The following is a 23326-nucleotide window of genomic DNA, read 5'->3' as shown; positions in this document are numbered from 1 at the left end:
TGTGATATGACCTCAGATAATCAAGGTGATCTGAATATGGTGACAGATGATATAGTCTCGTACCACTCTGATATTTCCAATCCAAGCATGGATTTCCATTGAAAGAACACTTCCGCAGTCTTAGCTACACATCATTATTACCACATTGTAACAATAAAATCACAGAATATGCTGAGTTGGAAGGGACCCACAAGGATCATCAAGTCCAACTCCTAGCCTTGCACAGGACCATGCCCAGGAATCAAACTATGTACCTGAGAGCGTTGCTTCTTGAACTCTGTCAGGCTTGGTGCTGTGACCACTTCCCTGGGGAGCCTGTTGCAGTGCCCAACAACCCTCCGGATGAAGAACCTTTTTCTAATATCCAACCTAAACCTCCCATGACACAACTTCAGGCCATTCCCTCAGGTCCTGTCACTGGTCACCACAGTGCTCGTCCTCCTCCCCTCATGAGGAAGTTGTAGACTGCAATGAGATCTTCCCTCAGACTCCTCCAGGCTGAACAGACCGAGTGACCTCAGCCACTCTTCATACAGCTTCCCCTCAAGGCCCTTCACTATCTTCGTTGCCCTCCTTTGGACACTCTCTAAGATATTAATATCTTTCTTATATTGCAGTGCCCAAAACTGCACACAATATTCAAGATAAGGCTGTCCCACTGCAGAGCAGAGTGGGACAATCCCCTCCCTTGACCGGCTGGTGATGCTTTGCCTGATGCCCCCCAGCACATGGTTGGCCCTCCTGGCTGCCAGAGCACTGCTGACTCATATTCAGCTTGCCATTGACAGGACCCCTAGGTCCCCTTCCCTGACACTGCTTTCCAGTATCTCATTCCCCAGTCTGTATGAACATCCAGTAGTGCTCCTGGGAGCACATGACTAACTGGAACAAGGAACTGATCTATCTTTTCAGGACATCTGTCTATCAAGGAAAACTTCTTTTTCCCTTGTAAATTTTCAGGCAACTCTATTCTTTACAAGCACTAACACCAAAAGAGGGAGGAACTAAGAACTCAGAATCTGGGGCAGGCATGGGGTCAAGTGATTTAAAGTAATTGTGATAGAACCACATCTTTGGTTGCCTCTCTGGTTGGATCTCTAGTACTCCTTTCCTGTTGAAAAAACTCTTCTCCAAGGCTTGCTTTCTTATGGTACTGGAGGCTTACAATAGAGGAACTAGAGCTGATCTCTGAGGTGGTAGGCACCACCTGTCTCTCATTTCTTGGTTTCACATTAAGTCTTTTCCCTGTTTCTTTCATCCTTTTTGCTAGAAGAAAGATAAATTGCAGCTTCATGTTTTTCCCCAACCGCTGTTAGTCCCAGCTCATTAGCTGATGACGTGTCTTCATACCGACTTTGCATTTGCTGGACTAGCATTACACGGCACAGTTTGTGTAATAGTAAGAGTGCTACTTTACATTTCCCAAATAGGACACTAAATCCCTCATGTTCTTTAAACTGGGGATCTGACGAAGTGCAGGCACTCACATTTATCAACACAGCTGACTTCAGAAATTCCTGAGCTGCAGCACTCTGGAGGCTGGGAAGGTGAACCAGGGAAGGATTACCATGTGTTTGCCTTACTGTTCAGTTCTTGACTGGTCCATTGGGCTGGATATTTGGTATACCCTCTTACAGTACTTAGGTTCTCAGGTTGATCAGCACCCCATAAAACCTGCTAACTCCCAGGAATCTGAAGGAATCATCACCATTAAGTGCCTACAGCATGCACATTTCTCCTGTAGAGTCTAATTCAGACCACAGCACAGATTAAAAATGCAGACTACGTGGCACTAAAGCGATTTTTAAAGGAGATATAGTACCCATCTTTTTGTTCTTAAGAGGATGGTGCTTCTCAACCTGTAGACAGATGTGCCTGGGAAAGAGCTAGCAAAAGCAAACCTACCTTCAGAGCATGCTTAAAATCACGAGGCAGGACTCTGCTTCACAGAAAACTTTAAAAGAAAAAGCTGAGGCAAACAGGTTGAAAAGGCTTAAAAGCTTTTGGCTGTGTGGATAGGGCTCTGAGAAGCAGATGTACCCTTTCTCTGCCTGGATCCATGCCCTGCCTAGGGAGATGAGTGGCTCACCCACCAGATCCAGTGAAGTAGAAGAAATCTCCACTGTTTCTGCTGATGCAGTGCCACCATGTACCAAATACTGCAAAATTAACAGAGAAAGACTGCCTTGTCAGGGGCAAGGGCTTGATCCGAGTGAGCCGTGGGTCTGGGCTGTGTGCCCTGACTTGTGGACTCTTTGTCAGGGACTGTTCAATATAAAATTTACAGTACACACAGGCAGCCTGCTGTCACACCTGATGCCTCCTTCCCTGCTGCTCCAACCAAGAGCAAGAGGTCTCCACCGCAGACTCGTACAGATTAACTAAATTCACCTAAGTTATTTCTTAGTACTTCGGTCAGCCCGGGCGGGGAGGGGCACATATCCCCTCCTGCCGGGCAGGATGACCGCAGGCGCTGCGCCGGAGATGTCCCTGTCCCGCAGGCTCTGGGACGGCAGATGAAGAGGGCGACAGGAGAGGAGAGGCAGAGGAAAGGCAGCAGGAGAAGGGAGGGCTGCGCCGCATTCCCCGTTCTAAAGCACCGAGAGAAGCTGGCAGGAGGAGCGGGCACGGGGCGGCGAAGCAGGGGCGGTCCCGGCGGCAGGGCCGGGCAGGGCCGCCAGCGCGGTGCCCTCCGCCCGCAGCCCCCGTGCCGGCCCGGGCCGGCGGGGCCCGGAAGGCGCCGCGCTCTCTCCCGGCCGCTGAGTGGCGGCGGAGCGTCACGTGCGCTTGGCCGGGCCGGGCTGTGCCGGGCGGGCGGGAGGCGGCGGCGGGTGCGGTGTCCCGGAGCGGCGGTGCGACATGTCCCACCAGACCGGCATACAAGGTACCCGCGCGGCTCTCTCCGCCGCCTCCGCTCCGCGGTGCTCGCTGCTCCTCTTGACAGCCGGCCCTCGTCTCTCCTGTCCCCCTCCAGCCAGGCGGGAGGCGGGCGGAGCGCCTTTCCCCGCGGGTCGGGGCGCGGCGCGGGGGGAGGCGGCCGCGGCGGGCGGTTAACGGGCCGTTCCCGGTGCGGTTTTTCCCACTGCTGCGCCCTTTGTTTGCTGCCGGAGGAGTCCGTCATTTTTGCCGCGGGATGGAGGGGGGAGCGGGCGGGGGGAACTGCTGCTGGTTTCGGCCCCGGCGGCCGACGCCCCTCGGGGTCGAGCCCAGAGCTCCGTCCACAGTCAGGCGAAGCCCGCAGGGTTTAAAAGCCTTTGGCTGTGTGGATAGGCAGTTCGCACGGCGAACTGCCCCTGTCCTCCCCCTTGGAAGGTGTTCCCTGCAGAGCCCCATGAATGGCGGGGAGGGCCACCCTAGGCTCAGGTAACTTCCCCCCGGTGCAGGTTTTCCTGCCGCGGCGGGGTGTGCGCCGAGCCGGGGGCTACCGCCTGCTCGGGGTCGCCGCCGCGGGTTTGGGATGGGTTGGACAGCGAGGGAAATGCCGGGGATCGCTGCCGGGTCCCTCCTGGAGCCCCGAGGAGAAGCAGGAACCCTGGAGCAGGAGAGTCCACTAAAAAGCCCATCTCTGGAGGCCACCAAGGGGAAAAGTGCGTGGGAACGTTTTCTCCCCGTGTTTCCAGGCCTTGGAGTAAGCGAAGAGCAAGTAGAAGACGACAGCGTATTGTTTCACAGTTATTAGCAGGTCCCCCGAATCACAGAATTGCTAAGCAGGGATTATACTGCAGGATTATGGAGGGGTCGGGTTTTACTGTCTCGATTTCTGCAATCTGTGTGTTCAGTGACTAGTACCATGTACTTTGCCTGCTCTCCCATATTTATTGTTGAAGGTGACTTTTGTCCCAGCCACGACAGCTCTTAGTTGTTCGTCTATGCCCTTTTTTGTCCATTGGCTGTACGTAGTTTACACCCTTTTGCTTTTCTTCTTTTCCTTCCTCTGCATGCCAATCTCTGGTCTTTTTTGCAGCTGCCTGTTTTAAGTTTGTCAACACTTTTCAGGTTAGAGGTGCATCTGGAATTGTTTTTCCAGTCCAGAGAAAAGCGTTAGTGGCTCTTCATTCCCTCTTCTGCTGCTCCCCTTCATGTCTTTGAGAATCATTTGTCCTCTGAGGAGAGTTGTGGAGAACTCTGCAGCTCTCCTGCATGGATCCTGCCTCAGCAGGCACTAATCAGGAGTCCTGTTTGCAGCAAAGCTTCTGCAATTTGGAAGAGGAATAGCTCTATTTGTGCCATTGCTGGCTTTAGCTACAAACAGGCTACTGTCACTCATAAACAATTACAAGATTTGGCAGCATGGGCTGCTCTTTTCTGGAAACAGAAATGAAGTCATGGGCACAGTGATATGTACCAGGCAGTTGCTAAAAGGACTGGACTTTCAAACAGGCCAGTGCAGATAAATAGTGTAGGAAGTCACAGAATGCATTAAGCTGTGGGAAAATACAACAGAATATGTTCACAATCTTCTAAATAATTTTAAAATAATATTCCCTGTAAAATATTTGTGAAATAAATCCCAAATTTCATTCTTTAGGCCTCTGCTATGCAAAAAGTTTAAGTGGAAAATAATATTCTGTTATGAATTGAAAAGCCTTTATGAGGAAAAACTCATAGATAATTTTGATAGTAAGATGGTTTCAGAGGTGTCTCAAAATGTTTTTTTGAGGAGCTGTCACAGTTCTGAAATTGGTGTAGGGACTGCTGTATTTTGGTCTTGTTTTGGTGTGCAGAGTTGAAATGAGAGAATAAGGAACAAAAAGATAATAGACAAGAAGAGGACAAAAAAAAGTCCTGGGGGAACCAAAAGGTCTAGAAAGTGGTGCAATGTTTGCTTGCTCAATGGAATGGTGAGGACCAGCAGAGATGATTACAAAAGCTAGCAGCAAATTACTGGGAGGGTCTGCACTGGTTAGTGGAGAGATACTAACTGGGATGAAACTGGGGTTGAACTGGTAACCCGATGCAGTTCAGTTTGCTTAACATAATATTTCCCTCCCATGCCATTTTGGACTCTTCAGAATGGGCCTGGCATCGTTTGGATGGACATAAATGTAAAATCTTTTGAGTATGGGCAGTAATGTTGCTGGATACCACCTGTTCAACCTGACTATAAATAATCCATTTTGTATGTTTCCTGGTTTGATGTTTGTTTTGCTGGTACAATGATCTATGCTGTGATATTACTTAAAGGACCATCTTGCAATAAATGTTCTTCAATAAATCCTGCCCATGGTATAATTAAACTGATTTGCACTCGGATTATATAGCAGAGCAGTTGAGATAAGAATGATCTTCACGGAACTCAAGCACAGTTCTGCAGTGTGCTTCGGAAAGCGAGTCTGTTACGTTTATGGTGTTTTGTCTATGTGATTTACAGACATTCAAAAATATTTTAGTTACTTCTTTGTAAATTCATCATAAACCTATCTCGTTGCAATAGGTTGGAGCTTGAACAATGTCATCAAACACACAAGGAAATAAGGTGGTATGAAAGATGAGCAATCAGTGGAAGCTTTCACTGGTACTCTTCAGAAAGGTGTACTCAGGAAAGATCATCACTTTTGCCAGACAAACTCTAACATTTTCCTGGCAGGCGTAAAGTTTCTGTCTGAAAGTTTGTACTAAGCCTCCAGACTTCACGAAGCTATCGTAATTTGAGAGGCATCATATTTTTATTGTGTTGCTGTGTTAACTCTGAAACCTGAGATTGTGAAAATTAAAGATGACATACCATCAATGTTGAAAATCATATGGTATGCTAGAAAGCAGAGCTGTTTCATAATGTTGCCTTTCATCTTTCTGTGGCATGCTGGTGGCTGGAGCAGTATGCAGAATAGGAGGAGCATCACTCCTGTGTTCCTTTTTCAGTCCAGCTTTCTAGCAAAGGGCCAGTTGTAAGTTTTTCCAGTGTTGTTCTTACCCTCATGAATGTTCTTTGTCCAAGGGAAGTGAAATGTGTTAATTTGATTACTTTTATTTTCTCTTTTTCAGCTAGTGGAAGTGTTAAAGACATCTTTGTTGGTGCAAGAAATGGACAATATAGGCTTTTAAAAATAGTCATTGATAATGGTTAGTAAAATTTTAATCTTTTTTTCCCTGATTCTTTTAGGTATTTTCCTAGTTGTTTTAATGACTTACATGTACAATTGTTTTAAAAACAAAACTTTGCCAAACTTAATGTTACTAAGGTGTTTCCTATACAGAAGTTAAAAGTTAAGTTTTAGTGATGCTAAGGTTTTTACTACAATACTACTACATTTTTGCATTTGAATATTTCTCCCAGATGTCATATTTTACCAATAACTGCTTGGATCCATTTATCATATGGATAATATAAATGGGCTTACTTTTATCTCTTAGTAAAGAAAGAGTAGAGGGAAAGAAAATTTCTACACCTGTGTGGTGTTTTAGCACTCTGGTTACTTTCATGAGACAGAAAGCTAGTCTTACACAATAGCTAGTCACCTTAGATGAACTGTAAATTTTATCTGCCTTTTATGCTGGGATCAGCTGCATGTAGAAAGTCCTATTAAAGCAGATATATAAGTAGTAATCTGACTACATGGAAAATATCTTTAAAAATCTGTAACTTTACATACATTTTCAAAATTAAAACTCACATGTATGTATAAATAGAAAATTACATAATTTCTGTCAGAACTTTAGTTTGATCTTCGAACTTCTTGGCAAGGGATCAAGGCTGCAAACATTGAAAGATAGAATATATAATTACTTTTTTCTTTAATAGAAATGCAGATTGGTTGTATAAGACGTTTGTATAAGATGGTTTAGTCCATCTTTTCAAGTGTGTAATTTATCCACTTTGAAGATTTTTGTTCTTGACTTCATTCATTTACAGTACACTGAAATAGCTGTTAGCTGGAGAAAGGTACGTGTATGTGTATACATATACATATTTTATTGTTAGGCAAATAACCTACTGTTACGTTCTTTAGGTTTGCTTTACTTGGGAAGTCTTCTGACATTTTAATATAGCTTTCCTTAAGGAAGTGGCAGTGGTAATATTATAGGCAGGACTCAGTGGTAAAGTCTCAGTAGCATAAGGTAGTAAATGTTGACATACCATTGAATTTTTCTTTCCCATTAAGCAAGGAAAAACTATATGCTTTTGTATATATGCAACTTCATAATATGAAATGAAGCCTAGAAATAAGATACAAATGGAAAACTTTCCCTATTTTTTTCATTTCTGTGTGTATGTATACATGTACATATATTTTTATATATATATCAATTTCATCTCTATATAGAAGCAAAATCTAGTCTTTGATACTATTTTCTGCAGTTCAAAAAGAAACCTGTAAAACTCCCAGAATACTGGAAGAAGGACAGTTGCCTCATCCGTCTGTAGGAGCTTTCAGCAACAGATTATAGTCCTTGCCCTTAGTCAACAGATAATAGGCAAATAAGAGTTCTGCTAATCTGAGTTAATAAGAGAGGAGGTTTGCTGCAGGGCAGTAGAGTTCCACTGATTGTGTCTTAAATCCAGGTGGGTATAAATCCACCTAGAGTTCAGAATTGGTGAGTACATTCTGAATACTCTGGTTTAGGTGTACAACTTCAAATACTTCGCATCTAATTTAGGGAAAGGCCAAACACCCTTGCCCTGAGCTGTTCATGTTCTATGAGTTACTGTGGAAGGGTCCTTTGTTTAAAATTTTGCTGTAAAGGCATTTGTATACTGTTTCACTTTTGTCTGAAGTTTTAGAAATTAAGTCCTAGAGTCTGAAAAGATAACTTGTATACTAGCTACTATGATGGTCCTCAAACTGTTGTAGGATCCCATTTAAACAAGGTATTTCTATTTCAATTGTAGGGGTAGTACTTATTGGGAAGCTGATAAATGTTTTATAAGATAGTATACTAATACTTTCCTTTGGAAGCTGAGATATGATGCATAAATAAGAGAAGAATCTTGTTGCTACAGCTGTTCACATAATTAAATACTATTTGAAGTATTCTATACAGACTTAAGCCAATTATACATGATAAACAACTTCAGTCATTTAAAGACCATAGCTATGAAGCTGTTTTAGAAAGAGGTTTATCTACTTACATAGTCAAGTTAAAGTGATTAATGCAAGCATATTCATTCCAGACTCTTTTCACTGTATAACTGAGTTATTGACTTCTTACAATGGGTGCAAACACTAATATTTTATAGCATGAGCATCAATAATTATAATTATAAAATTTGAAAGGTTACTCTCATTTGTACTTAGGCATTTCAATTTAAAAAATAAACTGGCAGAAGACAGTTCTTATTTCCCTTCTGCGTATGTGCTGCTAAAAAAATTAACATCAGTAGTATCACTTCAGATCAGAGAACTTGGTGACAATCAGCACATTACTTTTCAACTGTATTTTGGTTAAAGTGAGTTAGAGTTTGAATATACACAGCTTTTATAGGAATTCAGTTGCTTTCATGTTAACTGTTCTTGACTCCCATTCTTGTGGACATAATTACAAAAGTGTCCAATTAACTGCTTATTTTAATTGTTAATTTTGAAAAACAATATTAACTGTATTGTTGCTAACCTGTAGCTTTATATTGGTTGTAGAGCAGCTTGTTGTGGGATCCTCTAGACGGCCAGTTGGATCATGGGAAAAGGATTACGATTGCTTTGTCCTTCCCCTTCTTGAAGACAAGCAACCATGTTATATATTATACAGATTAGATTCTCAGAATGCTCAAGGATATGAATGGATCTTCATTGCATGGTCACCTGATCACTCTCCTGTAAGTAACAGGCATCAGAGGCTTCATGCATGTTGTTGATGATTTTTCAACAGTGCCATTTGATCTGAATCCTAGATATGAAGCAAAAGGATTTAAGGAATGAAGCATTCCCCAACCTTCCCCCTACATTCCCACAAGAAAACTGGAAAAATGTTTCTTGAAGCTGATTGAAGAGCAAATCAGTAGGTCTAGATGGAGTGCAGCTGATCCAATATATTTTTAACCTGACTAGAGCACTAAGTACAATTTTTTTGCCCTGTTTGTCTGTCTTACTGTAGTATTTCATAAAAATTCGTGAAAAGATATAGGACAGAAATCTTAATGGGTGTTATCGTAGAGAGAAGGATTATAGTGTGAGCTCAAGCTGTTTATTCTGTTTGGCTTACCACAGAATACACTGCTTCTTAATCAGTAGTTTGAGAGCACAGGAGGGAACTGAGAGGAATTCCTTAGAGTTAAGGTTTTATAGGAGAAACTAAGATACTGTGTGCAGGTTCTGGAAATGTGAGATAAGGGAAGACAGAAAGTAAAACTATTCCAATATTCATACTGCTTTCACTAGTAGTTAGGAAATAGTAAGACACTGAAAGTTGAAGTGTGTAGAGAAGATTGTGGAAAAGGTGAAGTATTATGGAGAGGATGTCATGATGGTTAAATAAGGTGGGAAGATGAGACTGTTGAGAGAGGAATAAGTGACTATGTTAGACACAATTTGATAGGGAGCAAATATAACTTTTCCACTCTGTAGTTGAACCATCAGTATCTGGAGTCACTATCAAATAAAAAATAATAATGAGTTATTTCCAGTCTGCTCTTTCGCTGTCTGTGGTATCCATTAGTACACAGACCAGTGACAAAAGATCTATACAGTTGTGGGGTTTCCCATTTAAAATTAGTAAAGATTATGTTGACTTTTTTTCTACTTTAAAAAACCCTCATATTCTTACTAAAGCTGCAATTCAGTTTTGCAATTACTGTGATAATAATACATAGTATCATGACCTGGTAAATTTAATAACACGTGTGAGTATCATGATCCAGAGCTCTACAAGATTATAGTGCAATTCCAACATTTAAAATACTTGTTCAAGAAAGATACTAGTTAATGGACATGGTACACCAACATGTTAGATTCTCTTTGTACACCAAAGAGCAAAAAAGTACCCAAATCAAACCCCCACTGTTTTATTATATGCTAGGTTCGTCAAAAAATGTTATATGCAGCAACCCGAGCAACACTTAAGAAAGAATTTGGAGGTGGTCACATTAAGGATGAAGTATTTGGAACGGTACAGGTATGTTTTTCTTTTTAAAGTCAGGACATTGACTTTAAATACTAAATATACTAGCTGATGTTACTGCTATGAATTTAGGGTGTCTCTGCTCTTTTTTGATTAAGGAAAAAAAGACTTAAAAGCTGTGTGTATTATTACAATGTTCAAGTGTATTTGATCTCATTTGGACAAGTTACTAAGTATAGTTAGTATCTTCAGGCTAAGAAGCCCTTGCTTCAAATAGTTAAGTTATGAAAACTAAATAATCTAAACATAATAGGCACATCTCTCAATCTCACTGCATGTATGTGAGTCCTCTAAAAGCTGTAACACTAACTTCCAGGCCAGTTGTATACACAAGCCACTTTAGATATGTGGTTCTGGATGGGCTAGAACAGTGATCTGTAAGCTAACACCTGAAAACAAATGTTTTTCTCTTAAACTAAGGCTATGAAGTTGTCAGTTCTTTAGGATTTGGCCATAGAATGTACCTCACATGCAAGGCTGCCATCTTGACTTCGGGAAACAAACTTTTAGTAGCTACTGATTTGTTCAATGAAAATACTAATAGTTGATTGTTCACTTACGGTAAGATAATTGGAAGGTGCATATATGAAATCTAACAAGTGTCTAAAGGATGTTGCAAAGGCTGCAAGTGCTGTGCATGTAGGGAAATATGGGGCTATTACCTTAGTTTCTGGGAGAAACAAGTTTTACATGGTTGTGATGTCTGCCTGTTTGTCAAGCAGATGTCAGACAGTTCTGACTTAATCCATTGTCAGTTTTAAAAGAAATACAAGTTAGAATTCTCAGAGATAAAGAATTCCCATAGTTTTCATAAGAACTGAGATTACACAGAGATTCAAATTATAATTACTCAGTTCCTCTTTCAGCAAAGACTGCATCAGTTATTTTCTGTCTGACCTGTTAATCACTTCATCTGAAAAAATCTGAACCAAAGCACTGCCACTATTGACAGGCAGCTGGTGCTGAAGGAATGGAAGGAGTTGGAGGTTTGGGGAAGAATAGAGGATATTGTAGTGGGAAAAAGCCTGTAAAAGAGAGATGGGCTGTTGTGGTGGACATGAGGCTAATAATTCTGCTGCTCACTGAGTAGTTTGTTATATTTAGCATTAACCTGTCATGGAGGCTTCATTATCCTAACAAACATGCAAATAAACCTCTCTGGAGAGGCTGTATTCTAGGGAAGTAGATAACCAAGTTGCTAAGAGGGTTTACTGGTAGAGGTCATGTTATTTTTTTCTTGCTTGTTCAGTCAACTAATCTCTCACCACCACTTGCACCAAACCATTAGCACTTCATGCAACATATAGAATCTGTGTCTATCCCTACAAGTCTGAGTTTCAATCTCAGTTGTAAGAAAGGAGCATTACATTTGTCTTACTGTTATTTCAAAATAGGCCCCGGGGCACATAGAGGATGGCGTTGATGCAGCTCACTTTTTCCCAGCTCATTATGTTGCAGCTTATATATCTCTGCATTGTTGGTTTCAGTGCTTTATAAGCTTCTGAATTGTAGCTGGCCTTTAATGTACATCCGTGTGAAAATCACAGCTTCTTCAAAGTATTCAAGTCTCTAAGTTCACTCAGAATCTTGATCATCACCATCCAGCATGTTACTTTGTCTTTATTTTGTTAAACATAAGGAAAGTTTAGTTGCAACCAGGTCCTTAATCCCGGTGGAACCTGGTTATGGTACCACCTGCTAATTCACATGTATTAACCTCAATACCTCTGGGCTTCTGAAACAAGGCATGATGGAATATTGGCACTGGAAATTGTATTTGGGAAAGTCTGTCTCTTTCAGAAGGGGAAGAGCTAAGAAGGAGCTTTCTCTTCTCAGAACTTCAGTATAAAATCACATTCCTATGATTGCATGAAGTCCTGCCCTTTTCTGAGTGGCCACCTTAATAATAAAAACAAAACAGCATTTGCCTGTGGTATCAACCCCTCTGTAGAGGGACACAACCATCACTGAGTAATAATAAAAGTGATTATCAGAATTAAAGGCTCCTGTGATGTCACATCTTAAACTATTTGCAGTATCAGGTGCTTACTCCCTGACCTAAGGTAGCATTTCTGTCTCCCATTTCATAGGTAGAAAACTAGCAATAAGCTACCAGTTTGGGCATGTAAATTTTATAAGAAAATAGGTTTTTTAATTATTTATTAGAATTGTGGTAATTCTGTGAGGTTTTGTCCAAGATGGCTGAAGAACTTCATGAACACAGTCTTCATTAATGCTCATTTTTTAATTAGCAAGGTAATTAAGGACTGATTGTGGAAATGCTACCCATGGTAAAACAAGAGCAGCCCAGAGGACTCTGTTGTGGATGAGCTGAATTTGCAAATGCACCTACACTTGTATTCTGTTCAAATAAAATGATCATAAATGTGTGGACAATAACTGCTTTTTGCACTGCTGCATGGAAAATCTTTGAAGAAAACTATTTATCTATTATAAAAAAATGTTCAACATTGATATTGTGCTTTCAGGATGATGTTTCACTGAATGGATATAAAAAATATTTGATATCACAATCCTCCCCTGCACCCTTGACTGCAGCAGAAGAGGAACTTCGACAAATTAAGATTAACGAGGTACCTAGAACATCTTCAAGCATGGGTGGGAAACAGGGTGCAGAGTTCCAAATGTGTTGTAGGGAAATGTCTTTCTAGGGTAAAAAAAGGCAGAGCGAAAAATGGAAAGTTTTAGGAAGTGTGAGTGGATGAGAATATAAATTTATTTCTCAAGGAGTTGAAACTGCAGGATGATGATGGCTCGAGTTGGAGTGGCATGATCTTGCTGAGTTTGAAAGGCCTCGTGTCTGAATCAGAGGCTTGGCAACTGCAGAGCTTAATTGTTGCAGCATTGGCTTTTAATATCACTGGATGTGCTTCCTTGGGAAGGGTGACAGAGTACTGGCATGGGTTGCTCTGGAAGGTCATGGAATCTCCATCTTGGAGATACTCAAAAGCTGTTTGGACAGAGAACTGGGCATCTGGCTGTAGGTGGCCCTGATTGAACAGGGTGGTTGGACAAGATAACCTCCGGCGAGGTCTTCCAACCTCAGCCATTCTGTGATTGTCCACATACATTTCCCATGGTGGCAGAAATTGTAGAGAAAACACAAAATAGCAACTATTGCAGTGAATGATTGCCAGGAGTATTTCAGCAACCTTATTCCTAGAGGAGAGATACCTAGCTTCCAGCACCAGTGCACTTATCTTTAAGACTGAGAGGAAGTGAATTCCAATAAAAATAAAATAGAAATCCAATCCAAGTCTTTTTAAGAGACTGATTTGCTTATGCTATGAACACTTTTTAGAAAAACCTCTAACAAGTGCTTTTAACCAAATAATTTGATGATTGCCAGCTAGCTAGTGACTGAAAAGTTTCAGAGGATTCTTTTTCTCACATTTTTCCTTCACTTGATCATTGTTTGTGTTCAGATGCATATTAAAATAGGTCATGTGGTGACCTTGTTTGTTTTCAAAACTTGTATTTTACAGCTGTGGTACGTGTATTTGAAGTATGATTTATTTCTGTAGCTGGATACCGGGAAACCATCATGTTAAATTCAGCTGTGTATCTTCTCTTATGTTTTCACTCTACTGTGTTTTTGCTGAAGCTTTGTTGTTTACTGACTTTTTTTCCTGGTTGTGTCTTTTGTTATTATTCATTTCTGGTTTTAATTAATTCAACGTAGAAATGCATTCACCATCATCAAACACTGCATTTTACTTGATCAGCTTTTAAAAAATAAAATTAATGAATGTAAAACTTCTGTGGGATCGGTGATCACCTCTGGTATTAATATTATCTCTTATGCACTACATACAATGTGGTTAATAGCTGATTCATCCAGACTAAAACTTCATGTGTTATTATGAAACTTTAACAGCAATAGCTGTGCTTTTCAGAGACAGATAAACTGATAAACACATAAAGATTGCTGCCATTTTGGCTTTGTTTGAAACATCTCACAATACATTAATTTACGTTATTTTTCTCTTTATTGTTTCCACCATTACAAAGCCTGTAATTGGACTTAGAAAACTAAAAGCTTTCTGATTTTAAAAAGTTTTCCATATGTATATTCTTTCATAATTACCCTAAGAAATATTTTACTGGGTCAGATCAAAGGATCACCTAGTCTGTTGTCAAGTCCTTGAGTGAACAACAGCAGAAATCTAGGAAGCATGTAAGAGCAGGGCAAGAAGGCCATGATAATTACCTTAAATACTCTTTTTTGCCTCAACATTTGCAGGGAGGGATCTTCCTGCACAAAAGATGATGTGTTACTATATAATTGTTCTTAATGGGTTTTTCATCCATCATCTAGACTTGTCATTTTTCGAAATCCACATAAAGTTTTTGTTGGCTGCAGATCCTATGACAGCATGTTCTACAGCTTGACAGAGTACTATGTAAATAAAGAACCATTGATTGCTATCTACTAATTTATTCTGTTAACCCTACAGATTGTGTGGGGAAGGCAAAGAAAAGTCTTTAAGTCAATCCTCGGTTTCCTCCTCCCCTTAGATAAAGCCAGCTGTATCCCAGAAAGCCAACTGTATCCTGTGCTGCACCAAAAGTAGTGTGATCAGCAGGTCAAGGGAGGTGATCGTCCCCCACTACTCCGCTCTGGTGAGATCCCACCTGGAACACTGCATCCAGCTCTGGGGTCCTCAGCACAGTAAAGATGTGAACCTGTTGGAGTGGGCCACAAAAATGATTAGAGGGCTGGACCACTTCTTCTGTGACAAAAGGCTGAGAGAGTTGTGGTCGTTCAGCCTGGAGAAGAGAAGGCTCCAAGGAAATCTTACAGAGCACTTAAAGGGGGCTTATAAAAAAGGGCACAGATTTTTTAGCAGGGCCTGTTGCAGTTGAACAAGGGCTAGTGGTTTTAAACTAAAAGAGGGCAGGTTCAGATTAGATATAAGCAAGAATTTTTTTACAATGAGTGTGGTGGGTCACTAGCTCAGGTTGTTCAGAGAGGTGGTAGATGCCCCATCCTTGGAAATATTCAAGGTCAGGCTGGAGAGGGCTCGGAGCAATCTGATTTATTTGAAGATGTTGCTGCTCACTGCTGGGGTGTTGGACTAGATCACCTTTAAAGGTCCCTTCAACCCAAACTGTCCTATGATTCTATATCCATGGACCTCTGTTGTATTCCTTATCAGTTATCTCTTCCAGGCTGAAGAGTCCTAATCTAGGTAGTTCCTCCTCCTCAAGAAGGCACTCCATACTTCTGATCCTTTTGCTTTTCTCTGCAGTTTTTCCAGTTCTGCTATATAATTTATGAGATGGAGGGATGGGGAAGCCAGAACTGCATGTGGTATTCAAGATGCAGGCATGTTACTGATATCTACAGTGCGTAATGATGTGTTCTGTTCTATTTTTCTAACAATTCGTAACATTTCATTTGTGGGTTGGGAGTGTTCGGGATTGTTTTTTGTTTTGCTTGGGGTTATTTTCAGAGATTATCTGAATGATCTGCAAGGTCTGGCTCCTGAATGGTAGTAGCTAGCTCAACGCCATTACCATAGAGGTAGAAGAGAGGGTTTGTTTCCTCCTGCGTATATTACTTTATATTTATTCACAGGAAATTTCATCTGGCTTTTTATCCACCACTCAGCAACCATCACTAACTAAAGCTTATGGTGTGAATTTAAATATACATAATCGACTTAGGTGGTTTTGTTTTGCTTTAAAGGTCTGAAATATGTTGCAGTATAGACAAGTAGGTTTTGTTTGTTTTCTTGTATCTGGAGTTATATTGGGTTACTCTCTTCCCTTGCCTGTCTCTCACACTTCACAGTTCATTTTTAAGTTTGAAGCATTTTTTTTTTTGTACTTGTGTTTTAATGTGGTTTCTATAGTATGGTATTTTATTACAGTTTATTATTTTTATGATGCCAATTTTACATTTACTGATCAGGGTTTTATGCAGATATATTTTGAAAATTTTTTTTCTATAACCTAATTCATAAATTTATCAATCTTTATACAAAAGTAAGCTCTCCACCTGCTTTCTTTTCCTCTTTCCTTGTTGCTGACAAGTTGTTCTTCAAAATCTGGAGTATAATCTAATGTTGCCACAAGTACCTTTGTTTTTTATTTTTCTTATCATTTTGTTTTATATTTCATTAGCATCTCTTTTTAATTAAAGCTGAATAAGTTGATAGATCTAGTTGATAGATCTAAGACCCACACTTTCTATCTGGTACACTTTTCTGACTTTTGCTCCTTCATAATCAATGTTTAATGTATTTGTGAAATCATAGAAGAAAGTTAATATATTCAAAAGCTAGTACTTAGACAATAAATTAAGACTGGAGAATATTGGAGGCCAGAGCTCATTTTAAGAGAAACTACATGAATATTAAGATAAACATAAATTCTTGAAAAATGGCTTTAAAATAACTGTCCTTTTCTCTCAAATAATTTGTGCCTAATGTAACTGGATTATGAAAAATTGTTTAGCTTGTGCTGAATTTTTCTTTGTGTTGGACCTTCTAGAAGGTCTAATCCTTAAGAAATGAAGATTTTGTTTGTTTATTTTGTTTGCTTTGGTTTTGGTATAGGCTTTTTAGGGGAGTGTGTTGAAGCAGGAGGGGGAATAGTTGTTCTTTTCGTTCAAGAAGATCAGTTTGTCTCATAAGATATAATTTCTCTGTTCCTCCAAAAATTTTGATTCCCTAGAAATCAAATCTATGTTTTGATCTAAAATTCTTCACTATACAACAAAGTTTATAAGCAATATTGTCAGTTCAAAAGTATAAAACAGCATATGAAAATTAAGATTTTTCCTCCTGGATTATTGTATCTTTATACCAGAATTTAACTTAGGGCTTCTTCACTGACACTTGAACCAGTTTTCCCTCTGATGATTTTGTTACTCTGCTGAGCAGAGCCATTTCAGAGATATGAAACTTCTCAGGTTAGCAAACAAACATGACCTGTAAATTAAAAAATGCAAATCTCTTGTATATAGGGATGATTTTTTTGAGGTAGTTTACTCTTGGAATAGCTACTGCTAACTCTGTGTGTAACCATATGCAATGCATTGCCAGTCATTGTATGAAACCAAACGAATGCTTGCAAAGGTTTCTGTTAACATCTCAGTTAACTTGCGTTCCAGGTACAGGCAGACGTTGGTGTAGACACCAAGCATCAAACATTGCAAGGAGTAGCATTCCCCATTGCTAAAGAAGCTATTCAGGCTTTGGAGAAATTGAAAAATAAGAAACTCAATTATGTACAGCTGGCAAGTATAAAATATTTTAACTAATTTTTAATAATGAGTATAAAATAAATTACTTGCATGCTAAACATGTGTTGCTGTAGTACACTGATAAATTACTCTTATTAGATTAAATAAAATTTTTTTAATCCTGTTGTGTTCTCTGGTTTGCTTTCTGCCTATTAACTGTATTCATGTTTGCTTTGTTAACAGCAAATTGATATGAAAAATGAAACTATTATTTTGGCCAACACACTTGATACTGAACTTAAGGACTTGCCAAAAAGAGTTCCAAAGGATGCTGCGCGTTACCACTTTTTCCTGTATAAGCACACACATGAAGGAGACTATTTGGAATCCATAAGTATGAGAAAATTTCTCAATATGAAACTTCATTGGCTTGTTTCAAATACTTTAGGAATTTTGAGGCAGAGAGAAAGATGTGTCATAGAAGTAATCTGTCAGCATGATCATAAATTTTAGAGTCATTTGGTTGTGAAAGTGTCTTGTGAAGGAGAGTCCTTATGTTTGGAAAGTAATGAGCTATCCCTTTGGATTATGAACACCCATAAATGTCAAAACATAGATACCGGCCATTCTCTTATCCCCCATTTGAAATTAAACACTTGCTGAAGCAAAAAAGATCCAGAATGGTTTTACATTTTTCCCTTTCAGACTGCACAGCTGATTTCCAATGCCTCTCTGCTGTAAATGATTTTATGATAAAGCTTTGATGGAGTGTAGGTATGGTTTGATTTATGGTTGGTTTGTTTTTTCCCCTGCAGTTTTCATCTACTCTATGCCAGGGTATACCTGTAGCATACGAGAACGAATGCTCTATTCTAGTTGCAAAAGTCCACTGTTAGAAATTGTAGAAACACAGTTGTGGATGCAGATAATTAGAAAGGTAAGTGCATTGGAGTGTATAGGTATTTTCTCCATCCCTCTCTTCACTTCTTTGTGTAAAACTGTAATTGTCTCTGTCACCACCTTCTCTAAACGACGAAAAATGTTCTGTAACTATTAAAGTTTATCCTGAACAGGAAATAATTGTTGATGAAGCTCCAGATACAGAGTTAAGTCATGGAAGCTTTTCTCTGTTTCATAATTTCCGCACTTTCAGAACTTTAACAAATACATCCTTGTGCATCAAGGAAGTGTTTGAGTGTACTTTGAAGAACTAACATGATTTCTTACTCAAAGCCGAGTCATATTTTGGAGCACAACATATTGCTGTTGTTGAAAACTAAATTCCCTTAAAGCCAAGGTTATGTAAGGATTTTCAAAATAATTTCAAGCTGCAGTTCTGGAAATTAGAACTGCTATTTTAGGAGTCCTTGATGAGGCAAACAAGGATTTTCAAGTAAGCTGATCTTTTCACACTGTATGGATTGTACTGCTATGCAAAAAGTTGCTTCTCACCTCCAGAGCAGAGACCATAGAAGTGGTCCAGTTGTGACCTACAGTTATTTTCTTAACATTTGTGCGAGAGCTTGGTTTCTGTGGAGATGATGTTTATCTAAAAAAATAGCAGAGTTAATATTAACCATTTTTACTGAGATGACATTAATATGTGTTTTTATATTTAATTATTTCTCAGAAATTTTCTTTCTACAACAAAATAAATGCACCATGTGACTCCTGAAAATTCCTGTAGACAGAAATTTCTGAGGCATGTACTTGTAACAGCAAAACTGTGGCTGGCAAGTCTGTCAAGTGTTACAGTTGGCAGGGCATGAAGTGCTGAATGCTCAGCAGAGTAGGGCTAAAGCATTTCTCTGAATTTTAAATTCTTGCATTTCAGAACAGTGGAGTTTGGCTTGAGAACACTATTTTCTTTCTGTTCGGGTTCATATGTCTAAATTTTGAAAATTAAAACACCCACTCCTCCATTTTGTTCATTAAACTTATTTTACCTTTTCCCCGCCTTGAATACTTGCTGAGTGGCAGTAGCCAGCTAATAATATAAGCTTGTTTATACTCCTCCCCCTCTTTCTCAAGAGACAACAATATGTGTGCACATTGCTTTTACAATTAGTGTTTAAAGCATGTTATGGTGAAAAATTTTAATTCTTAAAATGTGTAAATACTTAAAACAAGTAAACAAGCATTAGTTTTACATGGAATGTGTTCTCCTAGTTAGTGTTAACAGGTGCACTTGTGCTAAAGCTTGAGACAAAACCAGTTTCTTCTTGTCAGATGTACTGTGTAGTTGTGCTTATATTTCAGGAAAATAATTAAGTCACACTTAATACTGGTAAGAATCAAGGGGATTCTCAGAAAAACTATCCAAGATTTCTCAGGGCATTATGCACAAGTTGGAGAACTTTCCATGCTAAGACTTTAACATTATTGCACATATGGTTTTAATATAGTATTTAGTTTCAGCAAAATTTCAAAATATTTTTTAAGTTCAACTTTAATATGAATATGATAAATGTTGGTTTTTTTCCTGCCAGATTGAAATTGATAATGGTGATGAGTTAACTGCTGATTTTCTTTATGAAGAGGTTCATCCAAAACAACATGCTTACAAACAGAGTTTTGCTAAACCAAAAGGTCCTGCGGGGAAGAGGGGAATACGAAGACTGATCAGAGGTCCAGCAGAGACTGAAACACCTAGTGATTAGAAACTGTTGTTTATATTTGTTAAACTATTACAGTAGGAAACTAATTTCTGGCTTTTGGTAATGAACTGAAATCATTCCATTCATAGATTCTAGTGGGGAAAAAGGCTCTTTTTACTCTTCTCTTTTCTGACCTCAACACTTTTTATATTGTTACGTGATTATATTTGTTGACCATGTTTTATGACATGTAGAAGAGCTAATTATTTTAAAGCTAGAAAAGTAAGACTAAGCTAGTACCCCTTTATTTTAATTTAGAATCCATTATTTAATAGTTGTACATGCGATCATAAACTTTATAGACATAATACTATGAAACCCATGTATTCTGTGGGCAAGTTGCAGCCGTATTCTTATGCACAGCCTATTGAAACATGTAAGACTTTCCATGTGAAAAGAGATAAAGATGACATAGCATTGTCCCAATTAAATCTTTATTTTTCCTTGTAGCACTTATGGACAGTAGTACAGTAGAAGGTTTTCCTCTGATTTTGACAGGATGCATTGTTGCGTTTTGTTGTTGTTTGGTTTGGTTTTGTTCCTTTTTTTTTTTCTTGTAATGGAAAAGATAAAAATTAGTTATCGTTAAATTAATGTAAGTATTCAGGAATAGCTGGATATTTTCCTACGCAAACGCTTGGTCATCTCAAATTTATAACTAATTTCATGGAATTGTCTTTTAAGGAAATCTAACATAAAACCCACTAGCTTTTCCAGTCTTATGTATCACTCCGAAGCCTTACATATTAGGTACTGAATGACCAAGTAAAAGGTGATTAAAAGTGCATGAGTTAGTATACTCAGTAAATTATGAAGCTGCTTTCAAAGCAATATGCCTAAAGTATCTAATTATCTGTGCACTCAGATCTAAAAATGTGTAAATTCAGTAAAAATTGAAATAGAGTCGCTTCATAATGGTGAGTTATCATTGAGATCTTACTGTATTTCCAGTATTAACTGAAAATGACTTTTCCTAAGTGTTTGAATTTTATTAGTAACTAAAATCCAACTAGGTCTTGAATAACTGCTGGCAGCAAGCACCTGGTTAGGATTTTGTCTGGTTTTTTTCCCTCCCTGCTTCCCTTCTCCAAAATACTAAAATCAGCCAGAATAGTCTAAACTTGATTGAACTGTAAGTAATGTGTTTAATAGGAAGAGGAAAAATAGATTATTTTAATAAGTGGACTAAGGGAGAAATAGATGTGGAAATCAAGTATTGGATGACCTTAAATATTTAAAATTGTGTGATGAGGCAAATACTAGTGATAGATTATATTCTCCACTGAGGACTTGCATTTTAATGTCTTATATGTGTGCTCTGTGGTTTTTGAGTTTTGTCAGTTTGGGGTTTTTTAAAGCTTCATGGGAGTTGCCAGTCTTGGTTCACTGCATATTATCATAGCTGCTGGATATACACGTTATAGAGCTGAATCATGTGTTTAGCTGGTGGAAGACAGTTTTTAACCTAGGTTTTTTAGGGAAATAATTCTTTGACACTACTAGTTCCTGATAAAATTTGTTTTATCTATTATTTTGTTTGAAGATACTAGCTTGTTATTGACATCTGAGATTGCACTATATAATGTGAAGATTGCAATAGTTGGTTTTACTGTGGTTTTTTTATATGCAGTAGAAATTTGACATTTCAGCTTTTTTCAATAATCTTACACACTACATCAGTCCAGTTCAGTAGATCCTCAGCTAATCTCCTGCTTGCCCTTAGCCACTGTGTTCTTTTCCTGCCTCTTGCCTTCTCCCTGTAGGGTAAGGACCTGGTCTTTGAAGTGTTTCTGCTATGTACTACATGTCAGGGAAGTGTAATTGTTTTTTAAATATGGTTACGGTGTGCAGCTCATTGTACACTGTAATTAAATGTATTTTTAGTTGGACTCTGAATCTTTGCAGCACACCTAATTCACTTTGGTTTTTTTTGTTTGGTTTAGTTTTAAGGAAAACCTTTGCTTGAAGCAGTTAAAAATTACTGCTAGAGAGTTTTTTGTTAGAATTTAGTATTCCTGCCCATGTGCCAGCCATAGCAAGAGTGCATCTTTATGCTTTCTTTAGCCAGTAAAGAAGTTCAACTTTTTAATACTAAATGTTTTAAATAATGATCAGTTTGACACAATACAGTTATGTGCATGTTGTGGGGGGGTTTTGTTTGGGTTTCTTTTCCTAATCCTGCCCTAGGTAGATGAGAATAGAAGGTGGAAAACTTAATCTGGAGGATGATGAGAGCTGGTTAAGTGATTATGCAATTGCCTTTATGATGAGCTGCTTTAGAGTTCAGCCTAAACCAGACATTCTAAGTTATTTTACTTGAAAATATTCTGTGGGGGTGTACAAACCCCTGACCAACCAGCAGAGTCACGTCCTGAGCATGTTTCCCCTTCACCTTTCCCCAAAAAGAGAATCGTATGAAGTCTTGAGCTGCCGGCTGCCTCTCCAGGCCTCTTTTCCTGACAGAGCAATAAGAAGCATCTGATCTTTTCCTGAAATCTATCAAGTTTACTCCTGCATAGTTGCCTCCATTACTTTTAATGAATGTTCAGAGCCAGCATAAAATGTGGGCATTAATTGGTGTTATTCCTTTAAGTGTCTCTGGTCATTAAATAATTGAAAGTGTCCATTCAAATTGTTGTTGGCCTTCAGAAGGCCCAAAAGCAATGCAGCTGCTTGCAGTTAACTCACAAGCTATTAAACAATTAATACAACAGGTAATTATTTTTTAAATGTTTATGTCGCAAGGTCATGAGATTTTGATCTTTTAAAACACTCCTATCAAAGGTTAAACTAATCAAGGTTATAATTGCTCTATTGCTCAGATAAACAGATTGATAAAGGAAACTCTTGATTTACAGTGTCTGTGTATTCAGTGAGAACCACCTTCAGATGCTAAAATGAACTAAGTTTACCATATCTGTTTTGTAATTTGCTTTATAAATAAAGATTGATGCTTTAGTTTGGTGTTGTCTGAATCATTTCATGGTGTCTTTAACAAAGATCTATATTCTAACATCTGAATGTGCAAAAGGCAGTTCCTGTGGGACTAGAAAGTGATTGCAAGGTATAAAAACGGAGGTGAGCAGAAAGAGAATTCCTGCTATTGGAGAAAAATCACCATGTTAAAAACAGCTACTTTCCTCTTGCCTTATGGAAGCAGCACAGAGGGCTCCACAGCAGTATTCAAGTGTGTTCATCACTTGAGGTTTTCGTGCTTTCAGTAATAAGCCCCTTAAAAAAGTTCTTCTGTCCTTTTAAAATGCTGAAGTAGTTAAGTGGTGATTTAACAGTTCTATCTGTTGCTACTTGCTCAGCATGAGCTACTATAATGAAACCGCTCAAATTATGTTGTTCCATTAATTTTTGTCTAAACTGAAAATAATTTGAAGACCTCCTATTG

At 38.9% G+C, this 23326-nt stretch overlaps 1 protein-coding gene across 3 annotated transcripts; it reads left to right on the top strand.

Annotated features, from left to right (window-relative positions):
• Window positions 1–2781: 2781 nt before the first annotated feature.
• On the top strand, window positions 2782–22884 carry TWF1 (twinfilin actin binding protein 1). Of its 3 annotated transcripts, none has more exons than XM_032687175.1 (9): window positions 2782–2884; window positions 5986–6063; window positions 8577–8755; window positions 9955–10050; window positions 12546–12650; window positions 17198–17323; window positions 17513–17663; window positions 18085–18206; window positions 19759–22884. In XM_032687175.1, the coding sequence occupies exons 1-9, from the start codon at window positions 2860–2862 to the stop codon at window positions 19927–19929; spliced, it is 1053 nt and encodes a 350-aa protein (XP_032543066.1). In that variant the 5' UTR covers window positions 2782–2859; the 3' UTR covers window positions 19930–22884. The 3 variants fall into 3 exon arrangements, with proteins under 3 accessions (XP_032543066.1, XP_032543067.1, XP_032543065.1); XM_032687176.1 differs by having other exon boundaries at window positions 2868–2884; window positions 8582–8755; XM_032687174.1 differs by lacking the exon at window positions 2782–2884 and adding an exon at window positions 3289–3363.
• The last annotated feature ends 442 nt before the right edge of the window (window positions 22885–23326 follow it).

This window comes from Chiroxiphia lanceolata, chromosome 5 (genome assembly GCF_009829145.1).
Source record: "Chiroxiphia lanceolata isolate bChiLan1 chromosome 5, bChiLan1.pri, whole genome shotgun sequence".
Lineage (NCBI taxonomy): Eukaryota > Metazoa > Chordata > Aves > Passeriformes > Pipridae > Chiroxiphia > Chiroxiphia lanceolata.
This window is presented reverse-complemented; position numbering and strand designations above follow the sequence as displayed.

What these genes read in the sequence shown, in the direction of transcription:
- TWF1 (XM_032687174.1), top strand. Translation starts at nt 3,336, where the DNA reads ATGGCGGGGAGGGCCACCCTAGGCTCAG. An exon ending in AAGTATTTGGAACGGTACAG is followed by an intron (nt 10,051 to 12,545) that starts GTATGTTTTTCT and finishes TTGTGCTTTCAG; the next exon opens with GATGATGTTTCACTGAATGG. An exon ending in GGATGCAGATAATTAGAAAG is followed by an intron (nt 18,207 to 19,758) that starts GTAAGTGCATTG and finishes TTTTCCTGCCAG; the next exon opens with ATTGAAATTGATAATGGTGA.